This window comes from Stenella coeruleoalba (genome assembly GCF_951394435.1).
Source record: "Stenella coeruleoalba genome assembly, chromosome: 2".
Taxonomy (NCBI): Eukaryota; Metazoa; Chordata; class Mammalia; order Artiodactyla; family Delphinidae; genus Stenella; species Stenella coeruleoalba.
Window position 1 is genome coordinate 130,085,209 of NC_137147.1, and position 22,463 is coordinate 130,107,671.

Genomic DNA, 22,463 nt, shown 5'->3' on the forward strand with positions numbered 1-22,463 from the left:
AGGCCCAAAGAGGTTTTATAGTATTTTAAAAAATTATATACCTCACTTTTTCATTGTTATCTATTCATTTATGATTTTAAATATACAGTGCTCTACTGTACTTGCATCTTTTTAAGCCATCTATTAATATATAAGTGGATATATAGAAGCAGAATGAATTTAGTTTCTTATTTAGTTTGATCAGTTTCTGGAGTGTTTTAGCTAAGTTAAATCTTACTGGAGATGTTGGGCTACATAGCATAACAATCATTTAAAAAATAAACGAAATACTTCTAACAAGATTTGGCAGGGGGAAACTCTAATCGGATACTTGACATTCTGGTTAATTACATGTTGAAATATCAAATCTCTGGCTTTGTTCAAAATGTACACTTTACCTCCCAAATTTGGAGCTGGCTGGCCTTATTTTTCCGGTTGGATTGTTATTTGTGTCATGAGGGCAGGACTAAACCTCACATTCTTTTGTATCCTGTCGTGTCCAGTATGGCTTAAAATGAAGGCAGCCCAGCAGGGTGTGAACAGAGTAAAGGCCAGGACCTGGGACGCAAATGGAAACAGGTGAGGACTGCTGTCAGCTGATGCGTTTGAAAACACAAACTTCTAGGCTGCCTTTCAGAAAATCCTCTAATCTGTGTTTGGCCCTGGCGGCTCACCAAAGGATCGAGGACAGCAGGTTGTGGTGCTGGCCGGGGAGGACTGTGTGTCCCCTCCCCAGATCCTCTCCATCTCTGGGGCTTACTGTGCTGGGGGCTGGGATCACAAAAGAAAGAAGACATGGCCTGAGAGTCTCACAGTGTGGTGGGGTGGACAGACACATAAACAGACAAGAGCAGTGCAGTGTGATTCGTGCCATGATGGGGGTGGCAAAGGGTGCTCTGGGGACCCTGAGAAGGGAGTGCGGGAAGACTTGCTGGGAGAGGTAACATATAAGCTGAGCCTGAAAGGACAGGTCTCAGATGCACCAAGTGTGTGCCCATCTCTTCCCTTTTACCTTCACATGCCTGGTAAATGTCACCTCTTCAGGAAGGCCCTCCTTGACTGACCCCTTGGAAAGTAGACTCTCTAGCCTCCCAGTTTTATTTTCTTCGTAGCCCCTCTCAGCAGCTGGTCTTGTTTATACCTGTCTACTAGCTTGTGGCCTGTGGCTCTCCTCCAGAGTGAGAGTTCCAGAGACCGTGATCCTCTCATTCACTGCTGTGGCCCCCGTGAATACCCAACACCTGTGGGGTGAAGAGGAGGTTTGCCAGGCAGATGAGGGTAGAGTTGAGGAGTGGGGAGGGGGAGGGCACCTCTAGAATGCATCGGGCAGGTCAAGGTGACAAGGACTGAAAAGGGTCCTATGGCTCTGGCACCAGGGTGGAAGATGGTGGAGGGGGTGAGTCTGAGGTGCAGATGGGAGGAGGAGAAATCTAGATAACGCCCTGGAGAAGTTACACTGAGAAAGGGAGCAGAGATGTGCGGTGGGAACTAGAGGGACCACTTGTTCATGGATGGGTATAATCACGATCTTTAATAGGAGGGAGACCAGAATGTTTTTAGACTAAGGGTCAGGAACCAATGGAGACCAAGGAAAGAGGGGAACCCCTAGAGCAAGGTCCTAGGTGAGGAGGACGAGGAGAGGGGAGGGGAGCACAAAGGCCTGGTGGAAGCCTTTGTCTCTGACCGCTGGAAGGTGCCTGGTCCATTGCATTCAGAGGGAGGGGAAATGCATGGGTGCCAGTTACAGATGCTTGGTGCACAGGATGGGGGTGTGGGGGACAGGATGTGGTGGTCTGAACTGTCCCTGTCACTGGCAGCAAGGCCAACTGCTGTTAGGGGCAGGGGAGAAACGGAAAGTGGTTGGGTAGGGGCTGGGGGTCGAGCAGTGAGTATAGCTAGGGAGGGAAGTAGGTGAAGCCAGGAGGGGCAGGTAGGTGGGGGGAAGAGGCAGGTGACAAGAGGCGAGTAAGGAAAATACGTAGTGTGATTGTGAACGTTCAGGGAGGGTGGGAAAGACATCAGGGTGTGGTGTGAGAGTGGGGCATCTGATCTTCAGATTTCAGAGTGGGCAGGTGGGGATGACATAGCCCAGGCTGTGGCGGTGAGGGCTGGTGGCTAAAGTGCAGGGAAGGGTCATTAGAGATGAGGAGGTCAAGGAACTCTGTAGCCACATGCTACATGGGTCCCCCAGGAGGGCAGCAGGGCTTGGGGTGAAGGAGCCAGAGGGAGCTTCCAGGAATGAGGGGAAGTGCATGTGAGATTGAACAGGGAGGAGGTATGTGGGCAGCAGAAGGCAGGGGGGTGGCTACACAAAGGCTGGCCAGGGGAAGAAAGCGGGCCACCACTGTCCTGAGGAACAAGAGGTCGACCAGGTTTAGTGAAGCAGGAGGTGGAGGGTGGGAGTGCTCCTTGACAGGGGCGGGGGCTCCTGGGAGCATCGGGGGAGGGAGCAGGAAGCCAGGATCAGGGCTGCGGCCACGGAAGGACAGATGGCCTGTGTTTGCAGCGGAGGATGTGAGGCTGGGGTTGGCTGGCCTCCAAGCTCCCAGGGGGCCCCTGCTGAGAGTCTGTGGGCTCCAGCCCGTGGGCCGAATGCTTTGCTTCCCTCCAGGCAAACACACTTGGAAAGGAGTCTGGACATGAGGAATTGAGAGACCCCGCCCCTCGTGGGAAACAGCTGCCCACTTGGGAAGAGTCTGGGCCTCTCTCTCCACCTGGCTTTCGAGACCCTGGACCCTCGGGAGGCCTCCGTGTCCCTTTTCCTCAGAAGGGCAGGCCTGCCTAGCCCAGGGAGCACACCGGAGGGCGCCTCCTCGAGCACAGTTTAGGGACAAGGCAGAAATTCCAGAAATTCCAGATTCTTTGGGGGGCCTTGGGGGGCTCAGGTCGGGAGGGGCCTGCTCGGCTCCACCGCCAGAGGGCGCCCTCGGCCCGGTGGGCGGCCAAGCGGCCGTCTGGGGGCGCTACCAGCTCCCTGCCCCAGCTCCGCCCTAGAGCGGTGGGCCGCCGGCCCCGGCCCCGAGTGGCCCGCGAGGGCGGGGCCAGGGCGGGGCGAGGCCGAGCCGGAGCTGAAGGGCGGGCCGGGGGCGGGGGAAGGAGCCCGAGGGGCGGGGCGGGGGCCGGCGACTTCTCTCCCTCCCTCCCTCCCTTTCTTTCTTTCTCTCTTTCTCACTCTCCGGTCTTTTCTTTGCCTCCGCTGCCGGCCGAGGGGGCGGGCTCTGCAGCCTTTGTTGCCAGCGGACTGAGAGTAGCCGCCCGCCGGGCCGGAGTCCGGGCCCGGGACGCCGGGAGCTGCACGCGGGTCGGGCATGTCCTGAGCCGGACCCGGGACCGGGCAGCGAGCGGACGAGACGAAGAGTGTGCGCGCGGGATCGCCCGGCGGCCGCCCGGCACCGGCCATGCCCGGCGGCCCGAATCCCCGCAGCCCCGCGCTGCTGCTGCGCCCACTCCTCCTGTTCCTCTGCGCTCTGGCGCCCGGCGCCCACGGATCTGTACCAGGTGGGTGGTCGCCCTGCCCCGGCCGGCCGGCCGGCCCTGCCACCCCTTCCCGCTTCCCCAGCCTCGGTTTAGCCCCTTCTCACCTCTGCAAGACCCTGTGCCCGCCAGGTTCTGCCTGGAGCTGTCGCGCCTCCTGGTGTTAGTGACAGGGGTGGGGTTGGGGCCGCGAAACCGCGCCTCCAGGGAGCCTTCCCTGGCCCCCGACTCCGTTACCCACCTTGCCTGTAGCCGGAAAGAGCCTCTTAGACGCTCTTCGGGCTCCAGTTTCCCCACCTCGGGTACCGCAGAGCGCGTCTGACTCTCCCGGGGATCTCTCGTCGGAGGAACTGGACGGAGCGTGGCTTACACGCGATGGATTCAGCTTCTCGCCCTCCTCAGTGCGCCTCGTCTGGAAAGCAGGCTGGTCAGGGTGCTGCGGACGAGGGCTCGGGGTCGCAGGTCTACGCGGTCCCCCGCCGCGCTCCCGCCCCGGCCCCTACCCACCGCCTCTAGGTGCCTACCGGCCCTCGGCGGCTCCCCGGGCCGGGTCTCCCGCGGTCCTTGCGCTTCCTGCCTCCCCCTCCCCCAAGTGTGAAGGCGCCTGGAGTGGAGCGGGGAGAAGGAGCTTCTTTCCCCAGCCCTGGGCTTGGCTCTCCCCGCCCCGGCCGGCTGGCCTCCGACGAGCCTCTGGCCAGTGTCCAGAATCTTGCTCCGCCGCCGTCCGCCGCTGACCGCCGGGCCGCGGAGCTCTTGGAGCGTCCGGAGTAGACGGCCTGGGAATTTAGGAACAGAGGGTGTAGAGGACCCCTGGCCTGCCCCTCAGGGAGCTCCTGGTCTGATGGGGGCGGGTCGAGTAGTGGGGAGAGCCGTTCTGGCGAGGCAGACGGGAAGGCTTTGTAGGAGAGGAGGGGCCTGAGCTTGGAGGGACTGGAAGGATGGATGAACTTTGGATGGGCTGGAAGGGTGCGTGTTGGGGGTGGGGGTGCATCCCGGCCGGGCTTGGTGGAGGGAGGTGGCTAGATTAGGCCTGCGTGCTGGGCCTGGGGGAGACCTGCCTCCCCAGCAGAGGGATTGCGGTTGTGAGGCTAGAAAAGCATATGGGCCGGAACGTAGGGGACATTTAAACCAGATCTTAGAGGTCGAGGGAGCCGTTGAGGGGAGCAGCTGATGAAGGCAGTGTTTTAGGGGGGAGGCTCCCTATCTAGCAGCAATGTGTAGGGGATAGAGCAAACATCTAATGAGAAATACCATGTGCCAGGCTCCCTAGTTCTTACTTCTCATCAGCTCCACAACAACTCTGCAAGGTGTGTGATGGAAAGTCCTTTTATAAATGAGGAAAGAGGTTCAGAGAGGAGAGTGACCTGCTGGTTTGGACTCCTGGGCTACTTGGGTAAAGCCTGTGTTTTCCTTCTGTCCAGAGCTGGGGACCCAAGAGGAAGAACCAGGTGATGGAGATGAGGGAGCAGGAAAGTGGTTACCCCAAGGAACTGCCCCTGAGCCTGAACTTGGGTCCAGGCCCCCTGGCAGCTGTGGGAGAAACGTGGGGTGGGGGAGTCCCCTGTGGTCAGGGTCCCCTTTACTTCTACTGCAGACCAGACACATGTATGAGGTTGCCCATTTTGTTAAATGGGGATAATGGTACCTACCTCCAAGGGTTTTTGTGAGAATTAAGTGAGATGCTAAATGTGATTGTTTTGCACAGAGCAGAGAGCCTACCACGTGGTGGCCGTGATTTTTATTAATCTGCCAGGCAGACCCAGTAAGATTAGGGAGTCCTTGGTGTGTCCTGTAACTTGAACCTGCCATTTGGGGTGGAGCGAGGCAGGCACCCCTCCTATCTAATCTGGGTCCCCCTTCAAGGTGAGTGTCTGTCTCTAGTACTCCCATTGATACGTAGCATGGGGCTCTCCCCAGTCTGCTCCCGATCAGGATGCCTGATCCTGAGGCTGCCGAGCTTCGTCATTTTCTTTGGACTTGCCTGGGGGATGTAGACCAGGGCCCCTGCCCACTGAATGCTACCTTCTTTCAGGCCAGAGAACTTATCTTGGGCTCACTTTTAGGAAAATGTGACAAACCAAGGACTTGTTAGGATTGCTGGGACTGGAGCAGGGGCCATCAAAACACTGTATCACACATGTGAGCTCTATGTGTGTGTGCAAGTGAGGCAAGTGAGGACAGACTCAAGGAGGAGGGTGTGTGTGTCACACACACACACACACACACACACCCCCTGGTTATTTTTTCTCTTTGGCATGAACTGTGGGTCGTTTGAAGGGCTGGATTGTAACTCAGGTACTCGATAAGGAGGTGAGAGTAAACACCATGTTGGCATTTCTTTGGGAAAAGCTCCAAAGTGACAGTTCTGTCACCTAGGGGTGATATTCAAAGTATTCAACACCCATTGTGGCAGGAACTCCGTCCAGTCACACCCTGGCAGGACAGTCTCAGCCATAAACCACGAGTAGTCCCTGCTCCCATCCTGCTGTGGATTTAGCTCTGTTGGCTCAGCTCTGATGCACCCACAAACCAGAGACTGGAACCTGCAATTACCCTTTGCTGGCACTGGGTGGTGGTAGGTTCAGCCATCACTGTTGCTACCAGGGGTCAGCTGTCGGAGACGTTGAAAGAGTTGTTTATTTTTTAACTCACTCTGTCCTCATTTAAAAATATTTTAATGGCAAAACGATACAAATTGACTATTGAAAATGAATGCAGAACAAAACAAGAAGATGAAAATTATTGCAGTAAAAGTGGTAACATCCTGTAAGTATTTTTAAATTTTTGATTAAAAAATATTTTATTACACCATTAGGCAAAGAGATAAAACAGGTTTTTCAAGAAATAGCTAAGTATACCTTAGAACTTCTCTTGCTAATTTTCAGTCATAACTTAGTTCACATTTGCTATATGTTATCTCCTGTACTAAGCACTTATGTATTAACTCATTGAATTCTTACACAACCTAAGGTACGATTATGATCATACCCATTTTACAGATGGAAGGACCGAGACTGTGTGGTTGAGTAATTTACCCATGGCCTCACAGCTGTAGGTGGCAGAGCTGCAAATTCAAACCCAGGCACTCTGTCTCTAGAGCACATTAATTCTAATGCCTTTCACCTGCAGCATATTTCTACTTAGCCCCATTACATTTTTGAACTTAAGAGGATGCTTCTTTATAAATCACTTGAATTTCTGTCTTGCGATAATTTCCCAAGGTCTGGAGCAGGGATTGTCAACAGGACCGCATGACCCCGAGGTCATGGATCCCTCCCCAGGGACACTGTTGAGCTCTTGGAGCCATTTCTCCCCAGTGGTTCCGATTCCCCAGCCACATACATACTCCCCTCTCCCACCCACACACGTTTGAGGACACTGCTGTTGCCTAGAAGTATGCCATGTAGCTTTCGTTTTTCTGGTATACTGAGCACTTCATGGCCGGTTAGCCTCAGCACTCCCAGACCTTCAGCTTGTCTTCAGCAGCGTTGGCTGTGACGGTTCATGCCCTGGGAACTGCTGTTAATACTCATCTAAAACAAAGCCTTGGAGTGTGGCTGTTGTCTTATTCTCTGTCTGTTTGCCCTGTGACCCTCCTTAAGTTTTCTGACCTGGATTCTCTGAGCAGTTGAGGAAACTGAGGCTCAGCAAGATTCAGTGACTGTCTAGGCCACACAACTATGAAGTGGCCAAGTGGGCACCTGAACCTGGGTCTTCCTATGTTTAAAGCCCATACTTTTGACAGTGCATTATTTTGTCACTCCATTGTCTCTCATTTCACAAAACACACACCTGGGCCAAGCTTCTTACTGCTTGTTCCCCTCACCCCTGGCTTTTTCCTACTTCTCTGGGGGTCTACCACATGGTGTCCACCACCAAGATGCCCTCCCCATCTTCACGCTTAAATACATACCTGTATGTCAAGGGACATTTCACATGTGCCCCTTTAACGAAGATTTTCTTCATCCCCGTCCATCTGTGGGGTATCCCCTCCCCTCTCTTGGACCTTCTCAGCACTGTGTGGGGGGTAAGGATCACGAGTGCCCTGCACCCATTTCTCTATTCTGAGGGATGGACCAGGCAGGTAACATAACAAGGCTGGTGGGAAGACATTTTTCTCGAAACATGGGGCTTCTTGGCCCACCCCTTGTTTTCCCATTTTTGTTAGAGATTCAGTTCTTTACTGAATGAAAGACAAGTGTGAAGCTGAGGGCAAAGCTATATTTAGCTACAGTGTTGAGAACACCATAGGGAGTGGTAGAGACTGAGGCAGATGGGGGAGCACAGGCCCTCTCTAAAGGGCCACTTTTGACAAGTGTGAATTTAGGCCTGACAGGGATGGATGATAAGACTTTAAGCTGAAAATGGAGATTTTTATACAAAATTATGTGATTTTTTTAAACACTAGCAACTGATTAAATACTTTCCAACATTTTTGCCAGCCCAACAAACCACGCCACCCCCCCCAAGTCAATACACTGACAAACAAAAAAACAAGTCTGCCGGCTGTGGTTGTGGAGTTGCCATCCCAAATGCCCTTATTAGGATGTCAGAGCAAGAAGTCTCCTTCAATTATCCAGCCCAGTGGCTTTCAAATGCCATCCCTGAAATGGTTACAACAGAATCCCCAGAAGGTTTAGAAAAATACAGAAAAAAATACAGATTCTGGGGCCTCAGAGCCCTGGACCTATGGAATCGGAATCTCTGGGCTGGGTCCTGCACAGCTGCAGTTTTTCAGAGCTCTCCAGGTACTGCCGATGTTCAGCCAGGTTCACTTCCAGTGAGGAATTTCCTAACTTCCCTGATGATCACAGTCTCCTGAGGCTCTTGGTAAAAACACAGCTTCCAATGGACTTGAGGACACGGGGAGGGGGAAGGGGAAGCTGGGACGAAGTGAGAGAGTGGCATGGACTTATATACACTACCAAATGTAAAATAGATAGCTAGTGGGAAGCAGCTGCATAGCACAGGGAGATCAGCTCGGTGCTTTGTGACCACCTAGAGGGGTGGGAGGGAGACGCAAGAGGGAGGAGATATGGGGATATATGTATACGTATAGCTGATTCACTTTATTATACAGCAGAAAGTAACACACCATTGTAAAGCAATTATACTCCAATAAAGATGTTAAAAAATTTGTTTAACAAACCCCACAGCTTCCCAGCCCTGTTTCCTGGAGATGCTGATTCAGTGGGTCTGGGGCAGGGCCTGGGAATTTGTTTTTAACAAATTCTCATCTGAGATGTCTGGAAAATCCTTGCACTGGTGCCTTCCTGAAACTCAGAGACAGGGAAAATCTGTCCAGAGCCACACGGCAAGTCACCCCAGCCCACCCTGCCTTGCTTGGAGCACGCTCTTAGAGGACCGTGCCCTGATGGCTGGCCTGCTGGGGCAGTTGTGGGCCGCGGGGGATGTCCTCAGCAGGGGGGCACACCACTGGCGTGTGCAGGGCACTTTACACGTGGTTTGACAGGAGACAGATTGGAGGGCAGTTTGGGTTTCTGCGGCCTGGCCTGGATGGAGCTTCAGGCTGGGCTTGGCTTCCCTTCCAGCCCCAGCAGTGGCCACACAGAGAGCCCTGTGGGACAGCTGCAGGGCACTCAGGCATTCTTGTGGCCTCGAGGGGTTACTGTCACGAGCAGCCAGGATCCCAGGAGCTGAGCATAAAGCCAGTTGATCTGGGCAGGACCTGAAGCTGGGAGACACTTCACATGGGCCAGTTTCCTACCTGTACCTCAGAGCCTGGGAACTGCAGAGAAGGAAAAGGGGGAACAAGAGCACCAGCCCTGGGGTTCCCGCCCACCCCCAGCAGTGCTGCTCTTATGTGTGTGTGTGTCCCCATGAGATTTCTTTTGAAGACTAGGTCTGGTGGCCAAAATAGTTTGAAAAACTTGATCTGGTCCAACTCCTTACGTTGGCGAAGGGGAAACTGAGGCCCAGCAAGGGACGGACTGCTGAATGTAGAACGATGTTACTGAGAGATTGAAGCCATTTGGGAGACTTTATTACTCTCGCTGTGTGGCTTTAAGCCAGTCTCTGCACTTCTCTGAATGTCTCTTTGCATTCTCCAGAAGCAATCTGGGGACTCTACCGCAGGTGTCCTAACCTGGATCTGCAGCCATAGAGACCTGGGTAGAATTCAGAGGCTCCATGACCTTGGATGGGAATATATTACATCTTTAATTTTTGTAACCTTGAAGTGAAATGTAGCATTTCCTTCAATTATAAATATTAGCAACAAATCACAATAGCGTTGGCAGTATCTGTGATTTTGCTACCAATAGGAAAAGCAAAATATTTTATCACAATACAGTTGCAGGTATCTTGAAATAAGGTTGACATTTATCACTACTTCTAAATCACCATAGTTGTTAAATTTGCCATTAGATCTTGTTTAGTGCATTAGTAAAGGAGCACATAATTTCACATCTACTTTTTAAATTATTTTGACAACTGTATTTCAATATAATCGATTTCCTTGGTATTTCCTTGGTATATTATTCTTATACATTTAAAAACATTTTTCTGAGAAGGAGTCCATGGCAAAAAAAGGTTAAGAATGAAGCCTTACTGGGAAATCCAAGCAGACTGACTATGAGAGGATTCTGCAAATGGCAAGGGCCTGAGCAGAAGTCTGCAGAAGTTTTGCAGCCCTGGAACATTTTCATTCAAACTCTTAAATGTGAAAGAAAGAAACTAGAGCTGCTCCGCTGAAGTGGTAGTGATGAGGGGCTAGGGGGCCCTACCTGGGTGGTCCTTCTCTGACTCCCCATCTCAGGAGACCTGGAGATGTGTGCAGAACCCTCAGGCACTTAAAAAAACATCCATTAGGCTAATAGTCATACTAATCATACTTGCCATCATGTTCAGTCAGTGGGCCAGGCTATATGTGGAGCAGTTCAGTTCATTTAATCCTCAGCTCCCAAAGTGTAAGTAATTATCCCCATTCTACAGATTGTACACAAACATTTACTGAGAAACTACTAGTTTCCAGATACTGTGGCACTTAAACTCTTCAGCAAAGACTATGAAGATTCTTGCCCTCCTAGAGTTCGCACTGGGAGGAGATGGAGAAAGAAAAATAGGAAAAAGAATGAAAATGTTAAGTGATACAGTATGTCAGAAGTGCTATGGGGAAAAATAAAGCAGGGAAGGGGGAATAGGGAGAGCCAGGGAGTTGCAGTTTTAAAATAAAGCGAGGAGAGCTTTGAAGAAGGACTTGAAAAGAAGTGAGGGGTTTAGTCAGATGGAACACTGAGGTTCGCGTGTTCCCGGTGGAGGGAATAGCAAAGCGAAATCCTGAGGCAGGAGCATGTCTGACTGAGGAACAGCAAGGAGGCCAGTGGCCGAGGGGAGGGAACTCGGGAAGTGTAGCAGAGATGAAATTGGAGCGGTAACCTTGCCTAAAGCCTCACAGACCATCGCCATAACTCTATCTCCTGCTGTGTGTGAGCTGGAGGCCACTGCAGGGTTTGCAGCAGAGGAGGGCCATGATCTGACTGATTTGGAACGAATCCCTGTGACTGCTACGCTGAAAGAAGACTAGGGGAGAGGGATGCCACACGGGCAATCGCGGAAGCAGGGAAACCTGTTAAGAGGTTATCCCGATAACCTAGATGGAGCCATCGAGGCACGGAGAGGTGAAATAGCACAGGTGGTGGGTGTTTGAGTCCCGGCGCTCAGACTTCAGCCGCCCTTTCGGCCGCTCCCCACTCCGGTCCGGCTCTTCTCTCTGCAGAGCACACCGCCGAGGGCCGGGCAGCGTTGGACATCGTGCACCCGGTGCGCGTGGACGCGGGGGGCTCCTTCCTGTCCTACGAGCTGTGGCCGCGCGCGCTGCGTAAGAGAGACGTGTCCGCGCGCCCCGCCGCGCCCGCCTTCTACGAGCTGCAGTACCGCGGCCGGGAGCTGCGCTTCAACCTGACAGCCAATTCGCACCTGCTGGCGCCCGGCTTCGTGAGCGAGACTCGGCGGCGCGGCGGCCTGGGCCGCGCGCACATCCGGGCCCACGCCCCCGCCTGCCACCTGCTCGGCGAGGTGCAGGACCCTGAGCTCGAGGGCGGCCTGGCAGCCATCAGCGCCTGCGAGGGCCTGGTGAGTGTGCGCAGGGTGCGCTGGCGGGACGCAGGGCTGCCCCCGGCCTGGCCACGGACCTGCTGCTAACTTCGGCCTGTTGGCTTTTCCTCTCCCAGCCTCAGTATTCACACCTGTAAAATGGGGTGGACAACGCAGCCCTCTTTGTTCTCTAGCAGTTCTCAAACTTTAATGCGAGCCAGAGTCACCCAGACCTTGTTAAAAACCCAGTGTACCTTGCGGGGGGGGGGGGCGGGTAGCAAAATCTGAATTTCTGGCAATTTCTCAGATAGTGTTGAAGCTGCAGGTCCAGACACCCCACTTTGAGAACCACTGTTTGTGGTGTGTGTAGACTAACTTAGAAAGCAGCTGAATCCCTCTTCTTTGGGGGATCAGTTATGACTTTGTTTCCCTCCACGCCCCCCACCCTTTAGGCTGCTATTCTCCAGGACAGGCTTCCTCACCTTTACCTTGCCTCAGGGGGTGATGAGAGCAGGCCTCAGCCTCCAGGTTTTTCTGGGTTGAGGTAATGCTGGCTGCTGCCTGCAGCCCTAATTGCCTCCCTCTGCTTGAGTGCCCAGTTAGAGCAGCTCCACTCCACGCAGGATAGGGCCCCTTTCTGCTCCCAGCTCCCAAGCGTGGGGTGTGGGAGGAGTTGAAGGGTTGCACATTCTCAGCCATCCACTGTTGGTGGGGGGGAGCCTCAGCTCAGATTGCTCAGGAAAAGCCATGGGCTGTGGCAGGGCAGGGCCTAATACAGCCCACCTCACAGGCTCTAGGGTATCTGGGCCTTTGAGAGCCCATATGCCTGGGAAAGTCTCTCATTTACCCAGTCTGTGCCCCTCCCTTTCCATATAGTTGATTAATCTTGTTGAGCCTGAGCGACAGGTGCATCATTCCCATTTTACAAATGAGGAAGCAGGCTCAGAGAACTTGCCCAAGGTCACCCAGGTATCCAGTGGTGGAGTCTGCATTCAACCCAGGCCTCCAGCCCCTAGAGCTGATGATGCACTGTCTAGCGCTCCAGGTTCTCTGGCCCTGAGTGACGCAGCTGGCCGACTTGGAGCCAGTGAGGGAGGTCCAAGGGAGGTAAAACCTTCTTCCGTGTTGGAGTCCTGAGCTCCCCCAGGAGGTGGTGGGCTGCTCGAAGATACTTACCAAGGCCCCTCCTTCCTCTGGCCTCTCTGAATACCAGCGGACATGACCAAGACATCCCTGCCAGCTTTCCTTCCCTGGCAGACCCTGGGACCAGGGACAAGGATGTCCTCGTGGCAGTGGGCATCTCTGTGGACATCTCGTTAGATTCGGAAGCAGACCCATTTCTTTCTTTCTTTCTTTCTGTGATCAAATTTCTTTCTTTTTATTGAGATATCATTGAAATATTAGTTTCAGACAACAGTTTGACACCTATGTGTTGTGAAATGATCACAGTAAGTCTAGTTACAAATTTATGTACATATAGTTTTTTTTCTTGTGATGAGAACTTTTAAGATCTTTCTTTGAAACTTCCAAATACACAATACAGTATTAACTGTAGTCACCATGCTGTACATTACATCCCCAGGACTTTTTTTCTTCTTGATGTTAAGCTTTTAATTGTAATTCCTGCTTTTCTTTGGGGACGCAGGAGATGCACACCCACTTCTTGCTTCTTATGGGCTAAGGGGTAGGGTGGGAGCAGCTTGCTAGGCTGGTGGCTCCTGAGCTTAGCCTAGAAGCCTTTGGCTGGGTGGAGCTGTAAGGAAGGACATTCCAGGCAGAGGGTACAAAGTGAACAGAGGCCCAGAGGGAGGAAAGCACAGTGTGTCGGGGTCAGTTGGGGTGGTGGGCTCTGCTGGGCAGGACAGGCCTCTGGGATGGGTGGGAAGAGCAGCTGAGTGCCAGCCCTCCCCAAGTGACCCTGGTGCTTCTTTCCCAGAAAGGTGTGTTCCGGCTCTCCAACGAGGACTACTTCATTGAGCCCCTGGATGGTGTCCCAGCCCGCCCTGGCCGCGCCCAGCCACACGTGGTATACAAGCGCCAAGCCCCTGAGAGGTGGGCAGAGCCGGGGGACCCCAGGGCTCCAGGCACCTGTGGGGTGAAAGGTATGCTTCTCTGCTACCAGCTCTGGGGTAGGGGATGGGTCTGGGGGCATGGAGGGGCCTTCTAGAAACCTCTGTCAACACCTCCATGCCCAGCTCCTTTTAGACCAAAGGGACACAGAACGACAGACACATCATCATAGCCTGTGCCCTCCAAACGTGCCACGGGCCTGAGGCCTCTGCCTCTCAGGCCTGCCCCCGCTCTTGCCCTGGACTGGCATCTCTCACTGTCAGCTCCTCCGTCTCCCCACCTCAGGGCTCCATCTCTGTCTCTCCCTGCCCCTCCCCACTCACTGCCTGGGGCACCTCCAGCTGTGCCAACTATTCTTCGAGTGTCCAGGTGAGGCCGGGCCATACCCAACCCCAGCAGGACAGCTAGCCAGGAACCTCCCTCCCCTCCCCACTCTGGTCGCACCCCAGGATAACTGACTTGCATTTTGGGGACCTAGAGTGTGGCACCCAGCACCTCTTCTGCAGAGTGGCCACAGTCAGTGCTGGCCAGTCTCCGTAAGGAGCTGCCTGCTAAGGGCTGCTGGGGTTTGGGGACTGCTCCAACTTCACAAGCTGCCCACAGCTCAGGGACTCTCTTTGCTGGAACAGATAACCAAAGAGGCATGCTTCTCACCCTCAGTTTCCCCAGCTTCATAGATGTGCTTCCTCTTCTGATCTGGGGGCAGCCTGGTCAGTGGGGCAGGTCCCCAGTGGGGTCAGCTGGTTGGGGTCTTGGTCAGCCTCCCCAGGCTGGGGGTTAGGCCGGGGATCTGCATATGCTGGGATGTACTTACCCCCCCAGCGAGGGAGGGATCAGTGTGGGGAGATAGGGGCTTAGGAGCTCGCCTCACGGACACAGTGCTTTACTGTGTTCATATCCACCATTTCATTAGCCCCCCGAAGTCACTCTGTGAGGCTGATCAACTCATCTATTTATAGTCAGGCATCCCCCAGGATCAGAGAAGGGAAGTGACCAGGTCAGGGTCACACAGCCCAGGTCTGGGGCAAAGCCATGACGGGAGTCCAGGCCTTTTGCCTCTGATCCCAGCACTGTTCCCACTGACCCAGAGAGAGCTCACTGGGGAAAGGCCCTTGAGACGTGTGCCCTGGGCCAGTCTACTGGCAGCTGACCCACAGCCCGTCTGGGGCCCACAGAGTCCCCGGAGCTGGAGCCCCGGCGGGAGCGTTGGGAGCAGCGGCAGCAGTGGCGGCGGCAGCGGCCGAGGCGTCTACACCAGCGTTCGGTCAGCAAAGAGAAGTGGGTGGAGACCCTGGTGGTAGCTGATGCTAAAATGGTGGAGTACCACGGGCAGCCAAACGTCGAGAGCTACGTGCTGACCATCATGAACATGGTGAGGCTGCTGCGGGCGGTGCGTGGGGGGTGGCGAGGGCTGCCAGGGGATGGTGGTGTTGAGGTACAGAGGGTGGGTGTACCCCAGGCCCCAAGCAGGAGGTATAAGCTTCCAGCTCCTAAGTCCAGGAGGGGATGGGAGGCCCCGCAGGGAGTCACTAGGAGAGAGCCTGGGCAGAGGTGGGGCCTTTGGGGCTGCTGTGAGGACACCACTGAGTGTCATTCCACCCCATTGGCTCAGCAGCCTCCACCCCCTGCCAGGACCAGAGCTGGGGGAGGGGAGGCTAAGGGAGCTCGTAGACTGGCTGACCCATCCACACCACTCTGAACAAACCTCCCTCCTCTGTGCCGGGACCTGTGCTGGTCGCTGGGGACACGGAAATGACCAGTCAGACCAGCCCCTGCCTGAGACATCAGCACGCAGCAGAGTTAGAAGGATCTGTACAGTTCTGTGTTCTACTAGCCGGTGACCTTGGGCAAGCCACATTACCTGTCTTAGCCTCAGCTTGCCCACCTGTGAACTGGGGATGACAATAGTACCTTACAGCGTTGTCATACTGCTCTTGACGCCACGGGACAGTTGAGATAACTAGGCCCCGGGAGGGTGAGTGACGTGCCCAGGTCACAAGCGAGGCAAGACAGAGCTGAACAGGAGCCTAGGTCTCCCAGGTCCCACCTGGGGCACCGTGGCAGGCTGGAGCTGGTGACTCCTGCTCCTGTAGTGCCAACCAGTCCCTCCCTGCTGCTGCCCTGGGTGTGCAGGTGGGAGGCCTCAGGGCCCCCGGGGGAAAAGATCTCTGCCTTTGGCATTCTTAGCAGGCCACCCACTGAACAACACTGTTTTCCTCCTGGACTGGGTGACTGAGAACAGGTGAGGTTCTCAGTACAGTGTGCTCTGCAGCTGATGTGGCCAGTGTCATGTGCTGTGACTTCCACCCGTGCCAGCCTCACACCCCCTGCAACATTAAAGGAAGTGCGCTCTGGATCATCGAAGGTCTGGCCACCCCTTTTATCGCCATGAAGCCTGGGGTCAGAGAAAGAAAGGGGCGCCGTCTGTGGCCACCATGCCCCCACTACTTCAGTCTGCATTGGCAAGCTCAGCTCCGGGCCAGTTCCTGCCCGACTTGGCCAGCCATGTTGGCTCCCTCCTCCTTATGGAATAAAGGCCATAGCCTTCTGCCTGGCACTTGAGGGCTCTAAGACCCAGCCACGCTTCTATTTAGCCTTGTCTGCCCAGGGAGACAAACCACTAAAGACCAGGGTTCAGGAGGGACTGTTGCTGGACAGCGGGGCCTGGCTTCTGGGCTCGGGGTGGGCAAGGTCAGGTTCCCAGGCCATGAGATCCTCCACTCAGGGGCTCAGCCTGAAGGAGGCCCAGGAGCTTGGCTGGAGCCACCAATGGTTAGCTGGGTTTATTTGCCTCATTTTTTCTGAGTGTTCCATGTGGGCAGGTACTGAGCCCTCCAGGCTCCCCCGTGACATCCCCTGTGTGCCAGGGGTCAAGGATTTGGGCCCCTTCTTGCCTTCCTGTCCAGGCTCACAGGACGCACACATTTACTTTGTGAGCCCCACCCTGGAGGAGGGAGGGTCTGGCTCTCACAGTCACCTGCTCTGGACAGTATCGGGTTTTCCCAAGTTGGCAAGTCCAGCATTGGTCAGGACAGAGTCGGGGCACCTATGAGCCTAACAGTGCTAGATACCTGATAGGGAGACTCCAGGAGATGGCAGGGGCATGGGCGGGCATGCAGCCAGCCTCCGAGGAGGGCTGGACCGTGTGTTAGGGCTGGAACCTTCCGAACACCTGCTGCTTGTCCAGTGCTCCACACTCACTGCCTCATCTAAGCCTCAGCCCCGTTTCACAGTTGAAGGAACAAAGGTTCAGCGAGGCCAAGGGGCTTGCTCAAGGTCGCACAGCTAGTGAGTGGCAGAGCTGGGACCGGAGATCAGATGTATCTGCTTCCAGAATCCCACTCTGTCCTCTCTGCCCCTCAGCCTGCCCCAGAGAGGGACAGCTGGGTAGCTGTGGTGGCCAGAGTGTGCTGGAAGGATGGGGAAACAGGGTGGTGTGGCTGGGGAGAACTTACCCTCTTTTCCCTCTGGAGCGGTTCTGTAACGCTGATGTGATGAGTGCCAGCTCTGTACCAAGGATGAGGTGATGGATGCATAAGAGTAGGATCCCATGCCGGGGAAGCTGTACCTCATTGTAGCATTTCTCAAAGAATATTCCAGGGAGTACTTGTTCCAAGGGATGCTACTTGTTCCAAGGGATGCTACAGGTGTTCTGTGAAGAAAGATTGTGCTGTTGAAAAAGTTTGGCAACGCAGGGTTAAAAAAAAGGAACACAGACTTTACTGCAGGACTTCTCAGAGCCTCCAAAGCTAGAGGCATTGAGAATCCCTCAGAGAGGAGGCAGGCAGCGCTTTCCAAACTTAAGAAGTATGAGCAGAAACTTCGATGCAGTCAGATCTGTGTTCTGATCCCCTATTCTGCCTCTCTTTGAGCCTCGTTACTCCATCTGTAAGGTGGGGATGGTTATGCCTGCCTGAGAAGTAAGAAGGTTAAGTGAGATGAGGCATGTGACGCTCCCAGCATGAGGACTGTGTGTGCTGGGCTCGGTCAGTGTTACTGCTGCTTTTGTGGCTGCTTTAGCGTCTGCCCTTTGGCCCCACAGCCACCTTCAGGACAGCTCACTCCTCTTCACCAGGGCCTCCTGCAGGTTCCAATCTGTCAGTGTCCTCTCTGTGCCAGACCCAGGGCTGAGCCCGGGAGCTCAGGTGGGTCTCTTCCAAGCATAGCAAGAGAGGTCCCCCCCACCCAACTTTGCGCCCTCAATTCTATTCATGTCCTCTGAGGTCACAGGCCCTTTTTGAGTGGCTCATGTCATACTGTCAGCTCATTGGGAGGTTGTGGTCACCTGTAACCCCCAGATCTCACTCTCATGAATACTGCCCACCCTGGCTTGCTCTCCAGGCCTGCACCAGAGCAGGGCTTGTCTTCCCTAGGTATTGTTTATCCAGACAACCACACTGACCTCAGGCCATAAACAGACACTCATTGGTTGATCTGGTCAACAAGTAATGATTCTGCCACCCTCCAGTCCCTCCCAGCATCTGTTTCACCTCCATACTTCTTGGGGGACAGTGAGAGGTGTTATATATGCTGGGGGTGGGGCTTTGTGGTGACAGGAAGCTATCCCAGCGCTAACTCAGGATATGGGCTGGGCTAGTTGTTGGGACAGGTCTTAGCAGACCCTCAGGGGCTCCTCTGGGCTCCACCTGCATTTCGACTAGGAAAGACTTATTCTTTTAATCTGACTCTCTCCGGGGTACTCTTTTCATTTTTCACTGTTTTTTGTTTTTTTTTTTTAATGAAATAACGCATTGGAAAAACTTAGCAAGTGCTCAAGATTCATTCATTCCACAACTGTTTCTTGAATCCATCATGTGCCAGGTACTGGACAGATCACTGGGGCTGTAAGAGGGAGTCCACACAGACATTGCCCTCATGGAGCTTATGGTCTGGAATGGGAGAGAGACGTTAATGAAGCCGTCACCCTGATGAATATGAAGGTGTGATGGAGGGGGTACTAGGAAGGACAAGTTCATGGTGGTTTGGGAGTGTCGGGTAGAATAAAGCTCCCCAAAAGACATGATGGAGGGGTGAGAGCTCAGAGAGGGTGAGAGATAACTTGGGAAGGTGTTCCAGGCTGAGGGCACAGCATCTGCAAAGGCCCTGTGGTAGGAAGGATCATGGGATTCTGAGAGAAAGCCAGCGTGGTCGGAGCCAGGAGTGAGGGGGTTTGAGGAGGGGAGTGAGGCCATAGAGGTGGGCAGGGGCCAGACCACACAGGCCTGTATGCCGCACAGGCCTGTATGCCTTATGTGTGGGTAGTGAAGACCCACTCATTGCTTTAAGCAAGGGCATAGGGTGATTGGGTTTGCATTTCAGAGACAGATGACTGGGGTGCAAGGCTGCAGGTGGGCTAGAGGACAGAATTCAGGAGGCAGAACTGGCTGATGTGGTGGAAGAAGGCAGTGCAGAGGGGCTCCCAGCTCCAGCACGTGCATGGAGGGCACAGAGACACGTTAAATCACTGTCTTCACCGTTCCTGACCTTGGGCTCTGACAGTATAATTCATCCCCGTTATCAGGGGCTTTTTGCCCTCTTAACAGTGTGTGTTTTGTCCATTCCTATTTGAATATTATTTTTCTTGATGGAATTGCTAGAAGCCAACTCACAACTGGTGTGTCCTGACATCTCTGCCTGCTGGGACCTTGACAACTGTCCCCAGTTGTGGGCTGGCCCCTTTCTTGTTCTGAGGGAGCTTTAAAAGAGCAGCTAGCTTTGACCCCCATTTCCCAGCACCTTGGCACACTGTCCGTCTTTGGGGATGGCCTTCTGTCTTGGGGCTGAGTGTGGAGCCGCGCTTGTAGCTATGGGGGCCTCTGAGAGGCACACACACCTGCCCTCGTGGCCCCATGGCTCTCAGCCCCAGGGAAGATGGGCCTCTGCCTGCCTCCACCCCTCCCCCAGGCCGTGCCCAGGTCACGCCTCAAGGGAGGGCTCACTCCTGGGATGCTGGCCCTGGTGTCCTCAGGGCAGGAGGGGGCTGCAGGGCTGTCCCAGCCAGGGCAGGTTAGGGCCCTGAGATGGGCCAACAAGCCAGCATTTGGAGGTGTGAGCTGGGGAATAGGATCCCAAACTGGTGTTCAGGAATGGCCGGGGGCTGGGAGGCCCTCTCGTCCTCCCCAGGTCCTGCTGTTGCTGGTTGGGGCAGTGTGTGTACAGGTGTGGGCACGTGCATGTACGGGATGCACGCACTGATGAGCTCCCCATTGTGTGAACTTGGGTGTGCACCCCTTGAGGTGGGCAGAGGCTGCCCATATCCTGTATCCAAGGTGACAGCCTGACCCGTATCTCTTGGGCAGGTGGCCGGCCTGTTTCATGACCCCAGCATCGGGAACCCCATCCACATCACCGTTGTGCGCTTGGTCCTGCTGGAAGATGAGGAGGTGAGAAGTCACGTGGCCCCACACTGCCCCCTGGGATGGGCATCGTCTGCCAGGGTCCTCCTTCCACTTGCCTGAGCTGCCTCATGTGGAAGGGCACAGCGAGGGCCTCCTTGGCCCAAGCAGTGTCATCTGTCATCCCCAGTCCCTGGCTGACCCTCTCTTAGGTCCCGTCTGGCACGTGCCTGTAGGCGGGGTTGTCAGACTGGAGGCTGGACTGGGGGCCTGCCTGCTTGTCTTCCCACTGCCACCTCTGGGCCTCTGTCTCCCGCCTTCATGTGAAGGAGAATTTGGCCTGACCCTTCAGAGCTCAGGGATAGGCCACGCTCTCTGCCCCCAGGAGGACCTAAAGATCACTCACCACGCAGACAACACCCTGAGGAGCTTCTGCAAGTGGCAGAAAAATATCAACATGAAAAGGGACGCCCACCCGCTGCACCACGACACCGCCATCCTGCTCACCAGGTACCGCCACTGTGAGGGGCTGGGCCGTGGGTGTGGCCGGTAGAGCTTGCGTGGGCGGGAGGTGCTACCTGACCCTCAGGGTGGGCAGACACAGCCCCGCTCTCAGGGAGCCTCATTTTGAGGAGGGTTTTCACACCTTTGACCCAAGACTGGATTCCAGCAGTACTGGGGGAGATCTTTTTATTTTGGAATAAATGTGCATTCCATGCAGTTGTCAGAAATAATACAGGGAAGTGCCATCTATACTTCATCCAGTTCCCCACAGTGGTAACAGCTGGCGTAACTGTAGTTATATCCCAACCAGGAAATTGACGGTGATATGATCCACAGACTTACACAGGTTTCATTAGTTTTACATGCACTTACTTGTTTGTGTGTGTGTGTGTGTGTGTGTGTGTGTGTGTGTGTGTGTGTGTGTGTGTGTGTGTATTAAGTCCTATGCAATTTTATCACGTGTAAATTTCTGTATCCACTGCCACAGTCTAGATATAGAATGGTTCTATTAGAAGGATCTCGTGTGCAACTCCTTTATAACCAGAAATTCTTACACACCACCCCCCTTCAACATGACCCCAACCTCTGACAACTCTTTATCTGTTCAAAGGCAGTGTTTTTTTGGGTTTTTTTTTTTAACATCTTTATTGGGGTATAATTGCTTTACAATGGTATGTTAGTTTCTGCTTTATAACAAAGTGAATCAGTTATACATATACATATGTTCCCATATCTCTTCCCTCTTGCGTCTCCCTCCCTCCCACCCTCCCTATCCCACCCCTCCAGGCGGTCACAAAGCACCGAGCTGATCTTGTGCTATGCGGCTGCTTCCCACTAGCTATCTACCTTACGTTTGTTAGTGTATATGTCCATGCCTCTCTCTCACTTTGTCACAGCTCACCCTTCCCCCTCCCTAATTCCTCAAGTCCATTCTCCAGTAGGTCTGTGTCTTTATTCCTGTCTTACTCCTAGGTTCTTCATGACATTTTTTTTTCTTAAATTCCATATATATGTGTTAGCATACGGTATTTGTCTTTCTCTTTCTGACTTACTTCACTCTGTATGACAGACTCTAGATCTATCCACCTCATTACATATAGCTCAATTTCGTTTCTTTCTATGGCTGAGTAATATTCCATTGTATATATGTGCCACATCTTCTTTATCCATTCATCCGATGATGGACACTTAGGTTGTTTCCATCTCCAGGCTATTGTAAGTAGAGCTGCAATGAACATTTTGGTACATGACTCTTTTAGAATTTTGGTTTTCTCAGGGTATATGCCCAGTAGTGGGATTGCTGGGTCATATGGTAGTTCTATTTGTAGTTTTTTAAGGAACCTCCATACTGTTCTCCATAGTGGCTGAACCAATTCACATTCCCACCAGCAATGCAAGAGTGTTCCCTTTTCTCCACACCCTCTCCAGCATTTATTGTTTCTAGATTTTTTGATGATGATTTTTTGATGATATCATCTCACTGGTGTGAGATGATATCTCATTGTAGTTTTGATTTGCATTTCTCTAATGATTAATGATGTTGAGCATTCTTTCCCGTGTTTGTTGACAGTCTGTATATCTTCTTTGGAGAAACGTCTATTTAGGTCTTCTGCCCATTTTTGGATTGGGTTGTTTGTTTTTTTGTTATTGAGCTGCATGAGCTGCTTGTAAATTTTGGAAATTAATCCTTTGTCAGTTGCTTCATTGCAAATATTTTCTCCCATTCTGAGGGTTGTCTTTTGGTCTTGTTTATGGTTTCCTTTGCTGTGCAAAAGCTTTTAAGTTTCCTTAGGTCCCATTTGTTTATTTTTGTTTTTATTTCCATTTGTCTAGGAGGTGGGTCAAAAAGGATCTTGCTGTGATTTATGTCATAGAGTGTTCTGCCTATGTTTTCCTCTAAGAGTTTGATAGTTTCTGGCCTTACGTTTAGGTCTTTAATCCATTTTGAGCTTATTTTTGTGTATGGTGTTAGGCAGTGATCTAATCTCATACTTTTACATGTACCTGTCCAGTTTTCCCAGCACCACTTATTGAAGAGGCTGTCCT

The 22,463-nt window shown here is 53.3% G+C and overlaps 1 protein-coding gene across 2 annotated transcripts in view; it reads left to right on the top strand.

The window, feature by feature from the left end:
• Window positions 1-2,982: 2,982 nt before the first annotated feature.
• Window positions 2,983-22,463, top strand: part of ADAMTS7 (ADAM metallopeptidase with thrombospondin type 1 motif 7) — a 57,510-nt gene continuing 38,029 nt past the window's right edge. For both annotated transcript variants that reach the window (XM_079910893.1, XM_079910894.1), the window contains exons 1-6: window positions 2,983-3,477; window positions 11,192-11,547; window positions 13,445-13,610; window positions 14,754-14,950; window positions 19,878-19,961; window positions 20,299-20,423. In XM_079910893.1, the coding sequence (XP_079767019.1) occupies window positions 3,378-3,477; window positions 11,192-11,547; window positions 13,445-13,610; window positions 14,754-14,950; window positions 19,878-19,961; window positions 20,299-20,423 (1,028 nt within the window). In that variant the 5' untranslated portion in view covers window positions 2,983-3,377. The remainder of the gene's footprint in view (window positions 3,478-11,191; window positions 11,548-13,444; window positions 13,611-14,753; window positions 14,951-19,877; window positions 19,962-20,298; window positions 20,424-22,463) is intronic.